The sequence below is a fragment of the Cicer arietinum genome, chromosome 5 (assembly GCF_000331145.2).
Source record: "Cicer arietinum cultivar CDC Frontier isolate Library 1 chromosome 5, Cicar.CDCFrontier_v2.0, whole genome shotgun sequence".
Lineage (NCBI taxonomy): Eukaryota > Viridiplantae > Streptophyta > Magnoliopsida > Fabales > Fabaceae > Cicer > Cicer arietinum.
The window spans coordinates 29220061-29232204 of NC_021164.2; the positions used below are offsets into that span (position 1 = coordinate 29220061).

The 12144-nt window shown below is 29.6% G+C and overlaps 1 protein-coding gene across 1 annotated transcript; it reads left to right on the top strand.

Moving 5' to 3' along the window:
* The first annotated feature begins 6166 nt into the window (after nt 1–6166).
* LOC101494868 (O-fucosyltransferase 20-like) lies at nt 6167–10933 on the top strand. The gene is made up of 6 exons (XM_004513086.4): nt 6167–7332; nt 7835–8000; nt 8479–8568; nt 8778–9061; nt 9373–9631; nt 10155–10933. Exons 1-6 carry the CDS (start codon nt 6668–6670, stop codon nt 10383–10385), a joined length of 1695 nt encoding a protein of 564 aa, XP_004513143.1. The 5' UTR covers nt 6167–6667; the 3' UTR covers nt 10386–10933.
* The last annotated feature ends 1211 nt before the right edge of the window (nt 10934–12144 follow it).

The window sequence follows — 12144 nt, forward strand, 5'->3', positions numbered from 1 at the left end:
TAAATTAATATTTTAAGTTATAATAAAATTAAATATTAATGTATAAGTTAAAGTAATGGAATATAATATGATTTTTTAAAAGTTAAACCGTAAAAAATGAATGAGTTAATTTAGAGTGATGTGACATAGTAGAACTTGAATCATGTTGAGTTCAGTGTTGAAGTAGAAAATGAGTAAATTGTTTCAAGATGATGTGGCACAGTGGACCCCATCTAAAGAACCCATATTGAGTTCACCGCGGTAGATGCTCTAAGCGAGGTTCTTTTTTACAAAGGCTAAAATAACACCGTAAATCTTTTTTTTTTTAAAATTGAATATTATTGAATTTTTGTTGTTGTTATTTTGTGAAAAAGCTCATAAAGTGGATTAGATTTTGATTATTTTTTTTCAAAACTGAACCAAGTCAAATACATAAATTTTAATATTATTATTATTATTATTATTATGATATATTAAACTTATATATTAATTTAATTTTTTTTGCTAAGTCATATATTTCAAACATAAAGAATTATTGGTATTCTTTAAATTTTAGTATATTATATAATATATAGACTTACAATAGTAATGGTGTCACATTTTAATTAGATTTAGTTGTAGTTTTAACTTTTTTATTTTTAGCAACTTGCGTAATAGACCTCTTATTTTAAAATTCAATAATTTTTGTCATTTCTTTTAATTAAAAAATTGTAATTTGATATATTTTAGATGATGTACAACTATCTAGATACATTAATTATGTATATGTTATTAATTATATTACAAAATGAATAATTTCAAGAATTAAAATTATAGTTTTAAAAAAAAAAATTATTGCAATTTCAAAATTATTAATCATTTAATATTATTGTATCATATGTCACGTCATTTAAAATATGTTATAATATTATATTTTAGTTAAAAAAATTTAGAGAAAAATAAAAACTATTAAATTTTAAAATACAGAAAATAATGTACAAATGAGTGATAATTAGGAGCTAAAAATGCAATTAAATTTTTTAAAATAAATATGGTTGATTTACAAAATAAAATAAAAATTAAATTTGATTGCGACACTTACATGTCAATTGTATGCCTAGCCTGTGAATCATGCATGCTTTTAATAATTTTATGCACTGGACTAGTCTATGCATAAGGAGGCTGGAATTTGGGCAAATAATATTTAAAATAAAATAAAAATCAAATCCCTATCAACAAAATTTCTTTTCTTATAAAAAGAATTCGTGAAGTCTTTTTCTTTTAACGTCGGATTGTGATGAGAGTGAACAAGTGATAGAAGAATCATTAAAATATACGCCAAGTCATTGTTTCTTTCTCTCTTTTTTTTTTTTTTACTCAACTCATTGTTTATAAAAAATTAATTTAAATTACATTATTAATAGTCAAATTTTAGTAAATCAGTGGTGGTTATGTTACTGTTTTTGTCCTCAATTGTAAGTATTTATTGCATTTATCACATATTTAAGAAAAGAAGATAGTTAATTAATGTGTCAATTTTATATTTAAATATTCTTAAAATGTTTTTTTATATAAATATATAAAAGTTTGATTTTCATTTTTTAACCAAAAATATTTAACTTTGATTTTTCATCTTTTAAGTTAAATTAATAGTATTATTAAATCATTTAAAAAAAATAGAATTATTAATAATTGTTTTTTTTGTAAGATAGTAAATATCCTTGTAAACTCACATAAACAGGATTTTAATTCTAACTTAACAATATCAATATTTTTTTCGATTGACATAAGACTTAAAGACATAAATGATATTTTTTTAAATAATAAATACATCTAATAAATTAAAAAATAGTTTATATTTAAAAATAATTTTTTGTTTTTTTCAATTGAAGTTCGAATTAATAAATGTTTTTTTTGTTAGAATAGAGGGAGTAGGTTTCAAGATTTAAACACTGGATGAGCTTGAAATTTTATCCGGTGTCTTTGGAGTTGCAAAACATACTTCTTAGAAATGATGAAATAAATATACTCATGTTTATTATAAAGAAACAAAAAATTATTCTTAGGAATAAATTATACGCCGAGAGTTTTTTTTTCCCCAAGATAGGAATTCTATTATGAAGATATCATGGTGGGAAAGTTTCCCATGAAGACTAGAATATGTTTATATGTGTAAAATACCGTATATGTAACCTCCTATAACTCCGGAAAATAACATTTATATATATACTGCAAGTGAATCTTTTTGTTAAAATAACATTTATTTATTAATTAGTAATTTCAAAAAACATTACTCTCAGAAATTTAAATTGTTATCCGAACACTTTTATTAAACTTTCTTTGGAAAACAATTTTCATGATTATATTTCTAGGAACGTTATTTCTGGAAACAAATTTTGAAACCATGAAAAAAAACACCTTTAATAATTTATAATAATAAAAATTATTAAATTGATGCAGTTAATTTTTTGACTTGAATATATGATTGATCTTTGTAATTATGTTTTTTTATTATTTTATGGATCTTTTTTTTCCTTGTTATTTTTTTTTATCATATCCTTTTAATTTTAGTCCTTATAAAATTAATTTATATTGGAATGAGTCATTGTAATATACATATAATATTTTATTTGAGTCCCTTAATTATTTGAGATATAAGATTTAATTGCAGTATTAGTCTATCTATTTTTAGTGATTCATAAAATTGGTCTATTTATTTTAAAAGTCGACAGTTTTAGTTTTTTTTTTTTTGAATTTTTACCTAAAAAATAATGATGTTTGATGCTTTAAAATAACGTGACATATGATAAATAATGTAGAACGATTAAGAACCATGAAATTGGAATAAAACGTCGTAAAAACTTAACTTTCAACTTTAGAAATTTTTTGTAATTTTAATTTAATTAATGACATATGCATAATTAATGCATCTAGATGATTTTATATTATAGAATTGTATGTCACGTCATTTAAATATATGTCAAATCGTCATGTTTTAGTTCAAAAATATAAGAGAACAACTAGAGGATTTGAGACAGCGTGATCAGAGGCACATTATAATATGAGGCAGCGTGATCAGAGGCAACATGATCAGAGGCATATTTTGGTCAGAGGTAGCGTGATCAAAAGCTATTAGTAGAAGAAAGTTAGATGCAGAACAAGATCTGGATAGAAACAAAATCAAAAGCATAAACAAATCAAAAGTAGAACAAAATTAGAACATAAACAAAATTAGAAGCATAAACAAATCAGAAGGAGAATAAAATCAGAGTAGAAACATAATTATAAGCATAAACAAATTAGAAGTCGAAACAAATTAGTAGTAGAACATAAACTGAAAAAAGAAATAGAATCAAGAGCAGAGACTACTCATAAGCATGATAGAGAATTAGAGGCATAAAATCATTCAGGAAGAGTTTAAGAAAACATATTAACTCTGTTAGATAATATTATTATATATTAGTAGTAAGAGTATTTTAGACAATTCTAGACAATTCTATTCTTTTATATATATACTCATTGTAACCCTATTAACTGTGGTTTTGGTTCATTCTATGTTATGAAACCCTAGAGTGGTTGTTTCTCTTCTTCCTCTTGCTTTCTCTTTTCTTTGTTAACATGGTATCTAGAGCCTATTTCGATCCTCCTTGAACGATCCCGCCTCTATTCCGATGTCGATTTCCCAACAATTAGGGAATATAATTATAGTTTCTCTTTTCTAACATTCCAATATTCAGTGAGATTTTTTCGTTAAACCGTGTCCCAATTCTGCTTTACGTTTCTTTGTAGCTTTTCGTTTATTTTTAGTAGATCAGTAAAAAAAAAAAAAAATTATTAGGGTTCTATAAACCTTTCCACAAGCCATTAGGGTTTGACGCTCTAACCAACCGAGCTAAAAAGAATAATGGGTGGTAAAGTTTACTTTGAGAATCATTATTATTTGCATGGTTATTGGGGGATTTTGATTGATCGTTATGAAGAGATGATTGAGAATTATCATCCTGGGATCTACCGTAGAGAAGAGAGAGAGAGACTATTTTGATAGAAAAGGCAACCACCAAAAGAGAAAAGAGAAGAGTAACCCTGTTCCCGATTTTGTTAAATCAGTCTCACAAAAACATCGATTGCGCATTCGTTAACCGTTGGATTTGGCTGATGTTTGGACAGAAGGTTCACAACATTCAGGTCTTCGTCTTCAACGGTCGGATCGGTAAAAAGACGTCTGTAGGGGGAGAAATCATGCTCGCACAGCACCAGGTTATCCCTAATTTATTTTGTCTCAGTGATTGTGTTTGTCTCATTATTTGTATGGCTTTGAGAGAAGGTTTGGAGGTTCATTGTGTTGTTTTGAAAAATGGGTTTTGTGTTAATTTGTATGTTGGGACTTCTTTGGTTGAAATGTTTGTGAGAAGTTTGGTTTCTTGGACTGCTGTTATTGTTGGGTTTGCTAGGTGTGGGGATATGAGTGAGGCCAGGAAGCTTTTTGATGTTATGCCTGATAGAGATATTGTTGCTTCTAATGTTATGATTGATGGGTATGTGAAAATGGGGTGTATGGATTTGGCGAGGGATTTGTTTGATAAGATGAAGGATAAGAATGTTATTTCTTGGACTAGTATGGTTCATGGTTATTGTGAGGATGATGATGTTGTGGCGGCTAGGTTTATGTTTGATTGTATGCCTGTCAAGAATGTGCTTAGTTGGAATGCGATGATTAGGGGATATTGTGAGAATAGACGACCACACGATGCGTTGAAGTTGTTTTGGAAAATGAGGGGACGTTTGGATGTGGAAATGAATAAAGTGACGGTTGTGAGTGTTCTTCCTGCTGTTGCTGATTTGAGTTCTTTGGATTTGGGTGTTTGGATTCATGGGTAATGTTACGGGAAGGATTTGAACCGAATGAGATAACAATGACTAGTGTGTTATTTGCTTGCAACCATTGTGGTTTGGTAGAGGAAGGAAGAAGGTGCTTCAAAGAAATGGAGAGATTTGGAATTGTGCCTCAGATTGAGCATTATGGTTGTATGATTGACCTTCTAGGAAGGGTTGGATACTTGGATGAGGCTGAAAATTTGATCTTCTGTGTTGTCGCTCTGTCTGTTGCTTCTTCTTTGGTGACATCCCTCTTGTCTCCCCGGCTGTCCAACCACCTCCTGCGATTGTTGATCCTCCTCGTTACCCCTCTCGTCATCATCTTCACCATAGAATCATTACTCTACCGTTTGTCTCTTCTTCTTTACAGATTGCTGATTTGTTCACAAAGATGCATTCCATTAAACGTTTTCGTTTTTTTTAGTTGACAAACTCTCGATGCTCCATGTTAATGCATCGTGAGTTTGAGGGGAGATGTTAGATAATATTATTATATATTAGTAGTAAGAGTATTTTAGACAATTCTAGACAATTCTATTCTTTTATATATATACTCATTGTAACCCTATTAACTGTGGTTTTGGTTCATTCTATGTTATGAAACCCTAGAGTGGTTGTTTCTCTTCTTCCTCTTGCTTTCTGACAATTAATCTATTACATTCAACTTAAATTCCATCAATTCTTAACCCATAATCTAATAAGCCAAAATACAAAATTTATTACTGATGTTATTTGAATATATAAAAAAGAATTATACTCAACTATTGTATAAAAATATATATCCTTTATCAGATGTGATTAAGAAATATTTCGATAATAATAAAAAATAATTAAACTGTATCCAAACTCAAACTATGTATATAAACTATAATGTTCATTCTCCAATAATTTTATTGTTCAAATAACATGTGCAAATCGATAATAAAATGAGACTTAATTAGGGATGTTTAAAACAACTCACTAGGCAAATTAACTTGTTTTAAATAAAATAGAATTAGGCAAAAATCTGACGAAAAGAGGGACCGGTTTATAGTTGACATGTGGGGCATCCGTTTCGATGTCCTGTCACTAGTAATAGTTGAGTCCTAAAAAGAAATTCATTATCAATAAATTGTTCCTAACATATATTTTATTTTATATATTTTATTTTATTGGGTGTAGTGTGATAGTAAATATATAATTGAGAGTAAATGATACTAGATAATATAGAGTATTCAAAAAATTTGTAAAAATATTATTATACCAAAATTATTATGTATATAAATATATAATATTGAGTGAATAAGGGACACATACATGTCTTAACCTGTCTTTCCTACCCTTGTAGGCTTAACAATCATTTTCTAACAAACACATCACATTCCCTTCCACCTCTTTCGTCAAAAGTTGAGATGCATAATAATGTCATAAAAAATGCCAAATCCCACTTCAAAACTGAGAAACAAACTCAGAAGTCACCATTTTTAAATTATTGCCCACAAGTACACAACCTAACTTCAAAATCTCCTTCTCATCGCAACTCTTTCTCTGTCTAAAATAACATAGAACACTTTAATTTTTAAAATCCGTTAGTAATTAGTTTGTTATATTAGTATTTTTTTTCTTTTATTGAAATTTAAATGAGTCATTAGTTTCTTAACCTTTAATTTAAACCCACTTATCAAATAAAACACTTAACAAATATTAGAATGAAAAATTAGACTCTTTTATAAACACACACAACAAACACATTAGAATCTCTCTATATTCTTCTAAACAACTTCAGCACAAAGAAGAGAAAAACAGAAATAAGAAAAAGAAAGCATCAAGAGTCTCTCTCTCTCTCATATATTCAATGGCAAAACCAAAGAACAATGCCAAGAAGTTATCATACATATCAGTTCCATCACAAATCATAAACTCCATATCATCATCTTCCCTTCAATCTCTCCTTGATTCTCCAAAGAAGTCTTCAAGAAGTACAATCTTCACAAAACCAACAATATGGTTTCTATCTCTTTTTCTTGTTGGTTTCTTTGGTATGTTCAAGTTTAGTTTCAACACTAACACCCCATTTCCTCCAAAACCATGTGCAACAACTCACCAAAAGTTCTCAATCTCAAATCACCATTCAAAATCCAAACTTGGTGTTGGCGTTGACTATAAAAATGAGTTTTTGAAAAAGGGTACTTGGAAACAAGAACAAGAACAAATTTTGGTTTCTCATGTTGAACTTAGAGCACAGGGGATTAATGATGATGGAGGTGTTGAGAAGAAGAGTGAGTTTTGGAAGCAACCGAATGGGTTGGGATATAAACCTTGTTTGAGTTTCAGCAATGATTATAGGAGAGAAAGTGAAAGAATTTTAAAGGATAGGAGAAAGTATGTTATGGTTGTTGTTTCTGGAGGGATGAATCAACAGAGGAATCAGATTGTTGATGCTGTTGTTATTGCTAGGATTCTTGGTGCTGCTTTGATTGTTCCTATTTTGCAAGTCAATGTTATTTGGGCTGATGAAAGGTATAAATAACTAAATATTATTCTTTTCCATAGCTTATAATGATTTTCTTTTTTAATTTTTATTTATTTTTTTACTCAAGAAGTTTTTTTAATTTTTATATTGAATCATATGAAGTTCAGTTTATCTGATCAATTAATTCAAACTTTAAAATTTTATACTAAACAATCACTACATCTGTCCGTCTCTAAATATACGACCATATTGAACACATCACATGAATTAAGTTTACTTTTCAAAAAAGAAATATTTAATAATTTTATTATAGTATTTATAGTTAGTTTTTGAAAATATTCAATGTTTTTATTATAGTATTTATAGTTACTCGTAAAAACATATATAAATTAAATAAAAGTGTGCTAGTAAAAAAGTAATTAAAAAAGATTTTGTAAAAAAGGAGAAAGAAATTTCACTAGTGTCCTTTAAAGAAATAATTGTTTTGTATGGCTTTAAAGATTTTTTTCTTCTTATTTATAGTAATGTTTTTAATTGCTTTGATTGCAGTGAATTTTCTGACATATTTGATCTAGAACACTTCAAAAAAGTTCTTGCAAATGATGTGAGAGTGGTTTCAGCATTGCCATCAACACACATAATGACAAAGCCAGTGGAAGGAAGGCCTCCACTTCATGCCACTCCCAGTTGGATCCGTACAAGATATCTCAAAAGAGTAAGAACATTTCATTGCATTTTGGTTTTTTATTTTCCTCTGTGAATACATTCACTCATGGTTCTAAATTGCAGCTATGTTGCGAATCTTTACATTGTAACAAATGCAGGCAAATGCGACTGAAGCGACTACAATTACAGTTGTGATTCTGTTGCAGAGACCTCTAAAACTTTTATCTTAAGGAAGTAATTGCAGTTGCGAAACATAATTAAGAGCTATGCACTAAGTAATACTTAACAAGCTTTAGCTTCTGCAAGTTTTGAATCTTACAGTGTATATTAGTTGAAAAATTTCATAGATGTCATTTCATATAATACACCAAAACTTATATAATCAAATGCTACCTTTCTTCCTAGTTCCTACCAATTTATTGGCTGCAATTGTTGAGTAGACAATATATTATAAGACTTCACATATCTTTTAGCTTGATGTTGCATAACAAGACTCTTTTACTGATTGTATATGATCTTGTATGCAGCTCAATAGAGAAGGTGTTTTGCTTTTACGCGGCTTAGATTCAAGACTGTCGAAGGATCTTCCTTCTGATCTTCAGAAGCTTAGATGCAAGGTATAGCAAGGTTCTTCTTCCTCAACCAAATCTTTCGAACAACTAATTTGACTGGCATTTGAGATTTTTTGAAGACTAAATGGATACTAATTTTCATTTCTGAACAACCAAATGCATCTCAATGTTGTTTTTCTTCTCAACGATCATTTTCGATAGTTATGTTCATATGACAAGTAATTAAAGATTTTTGTTTTCATCTTATATTTCAGGTTGCTTTTAATGCATTAAGATTTTCTAAGATAATTGAGGGAATTGGTAACAAGATTGCAGAGAGAATGAAAAGCAAAGGACCTTACCTTGCTCTTCATTTAAGAATGGAAAAAGATGTATGGGTGAGGACTGGTTGCCTCCCTGGTCTAAGTCCTGACTATGATGAGATTATTAACAATGAGAGGATACAAAGACCAGAGCTCTTGACAGCTAGATCAAACATTACTTACCATGAAAGAAAAATGGCTGGTCTTTGTCCCTTGAATGCTATGGAAGTTACTAGGTAGATACATATCATCTCTTTATAATTTCATTTTCTCTACATTTTTAGTAGCCGTTTTCACAGGTTCACGACTACTAGTATACTATAGCTATCTTCTAGTTATGTTTACTATAGCTATCTATCGATTTAATTCCTCACAGAAGAATGATTCAGTAGACACATGTGGTCTCCTTATAATTTTATTTATGTCCTTTTTTAGTAACGTTTTTTGCATGAGTTCACTGCTACTAGTACACTATAGCTATTATTATGTTTTTCAAAATTGAATGTAAACATGATTTCATGATATACGTTTTTGGTTTCATTTATAGGTTATTGAAAGGTCTAGGAGCTCCAAAAAGTGCCAAAGTTTATTGGGCAGGAGGGAAACCATTGGGTGGAAAAGAAGCTTTGCTTCCATTAATCCAAGAGTTCCCTAATTTTTACAATAAGGAAGATCTTGCTTTGCCAGGTGAACTACAACCATTTGTAAAGAAAGCTTCTTTAATGGCTGCGATAGATTACATAGTCTCTCAGAAGAGTGATGTTTTCATGCCATCTCATGGAGGAAATATGGGCCATGCAATTCAGGTATGATTGCGAAGTTATTTCTTATTCTTTTATTAAATCAAATTAATCAAAATATATCCATTGAAAAATGTTTAGATCTTTCAATTTGAGTAAATATCAAAGTTGTCCTTGAAATTGTTAAGTTATATCAATCTAGTCCTTTGCATTATAGTCCTTCGCATTATCAATACTCAACAAGAATTGTAAAATGTTAATCAAGTTTGTCCCTCTATATCAATAGAGGGACAAATGTGAATAAAATTTTAAATTTTCTGAAATCATTTTAGCTTATGCCTTATTGATAGTCATGAACTAGATTGATATAATAGTACAATTTCTGGTAGCAAGTGGTGTCTTAGGAGGATAGATGTACGATGTCTTACTTTAAGCAGATAGATTATTTTCATGATTTGCATCCGTGACCTCTGGATCACACAACACCAACTTTACAGTTCTGCCAATAATAAATACAAACAAAAAATATTTTGTTGGATTTAAGGGTTGTGGACATAATTGTGACTTTTGTAACGTAATGTTGTTACAGGGTCACAGAGCATTTACTGGACACAAGAAATACATAACACCAAACAAGAGACACATGTTACCTTATTTTCTAAATTCTTCACTCTCTGAAGAAGAGTTTAACATGATTATCAAGGAACTGCACCAAGACTCATTGGGGAAGCCAGAGCTGAGGACTAACAAGATTAGGAGGGATGTTACCAAGTATCCTGTTCCTGAGTGCATGTGCAATGACTCACATGTTCAATCATGATTAACAAATTAACACAAAAGCTTTAAGTATCACAAGGAATTGAGTGCTCTTTGATCACTTTTGGGAGTTCACAGCACCATTCTTTTATACAGATCTTCTCAATGTCAAGCATACCTCTCACTGCAGGTGTACTCTCATTCTCGTCCTATATAGCACCGACAAATTAGATTGAAGGGTGTGAGTGTTGGACACGGACACGACATCGGCATATGTGATTACACTCAATCGCTTTCATTTTCAAAAACTATTATTAGTGTCTTAGTGTCAGTTTGTGTCTATGCCAATGTGTTGAAAAAGACAAACATTAAGAAATTAAATGAACACAATCAACTACAACAATATAACATGGAAACTCGAAAATTGAAAAAAAAATAGATTTAAAATTATTATTTTCTTAAATTATTATTGATGTCTAAGTGTCAGTGTCAATATTTCATAGCAATGTAGGTTTCCACCATCGGTCAAATTATATATTTAAAATAATACACAACACCTTATATTTTTTATTCTTTATACAAAATGATTGTATAGAATACATGTTCTTTTTTCGTGTGTGTGTGTAATTCTTGTTACTACATTATATGAATACATGTGGATATTTGTATAAATTACAAATTTTGGATTATAATAATTTGGTCTTGAAGTTTACCTGTGCTACTCTTACTATCATTTAATTGAGCAATTGAGTGTAAGAGAAGTCAGAAGCTAGAAATAGCCAAATATGTGATTGGCTTGGGTCAAATATCTAAATTGCCGTCTACAATTGCAATTGTGGTTGCAATATGAAGTTTTTAGAGGTTTCTGCGATGGAATTGTAATTGTAATTATAGCCGGCTTCATTTGCTCATATTTTGCTGCAATATCAAGTTTCACATTGTAACCTCAATTGCGACTAGAACCACAGTTTAAAACAACAATGCTTTCAGTCAGTTTAGAACCACATTAAACAATGTGTAGCTGTTAGTCAGTGATAATCATGGGAATAATTTGTTGGAAAAGAATCAGAGATAATTATTTCAATAATGTCAAATATTTTTTCCCTCACCTGTACAGATAAATGACTAAACAGATAATACAATTCTAAGAACAATAATAATTGACAGAAAATTAAATATGAGATAAACACAATTTTTAACGTGGAAAACTTCCTTCAAATTGAGAAAATAAAAACCACAGAACCTAGTCCAATAAAACTTCCAATATAATAATTAACGAGTACACCAGAGTTTTCTTAATAACAATAGGGAACATTAATCAATAATAACAACTTTATAACAACCTTCCACTAAAGTGGATATACCAAAGTAACTCTCGGAAAAGGTAAAACTGCTCAGACTATATATTAAAATAACAAACTCAATGGTAGAAATAACCTATCAAAATTGTAGATCAAATGGAGCAAGTTTGCTACACACCTGTTTCCACTACCGCAACCAAACTTTTCTTTCTCTTCTCCCTTTAAGTGGCTTATTACGGCTGCCTTCTTTTTTCACATCTAAAATAGGAATTTCAAATCCCTTTTATTTCCTTCACATGGACCTAGCTCAATAATACCATATATTCTCCCTTTTTCTTTTCTTTTCTTTTCTTTTTATTTCAATAATAACAATAACAACAACAATAATAATAATAATAATAATAATAATAATAATAAATAATAATAATAATAATAATAATAATAATAATAAAATTGGTGGGTTCCACTTGGGGAGTGAGCCCACCCAACAAATCTCCCCCTCACGACTCAAGTGGGAAGGTA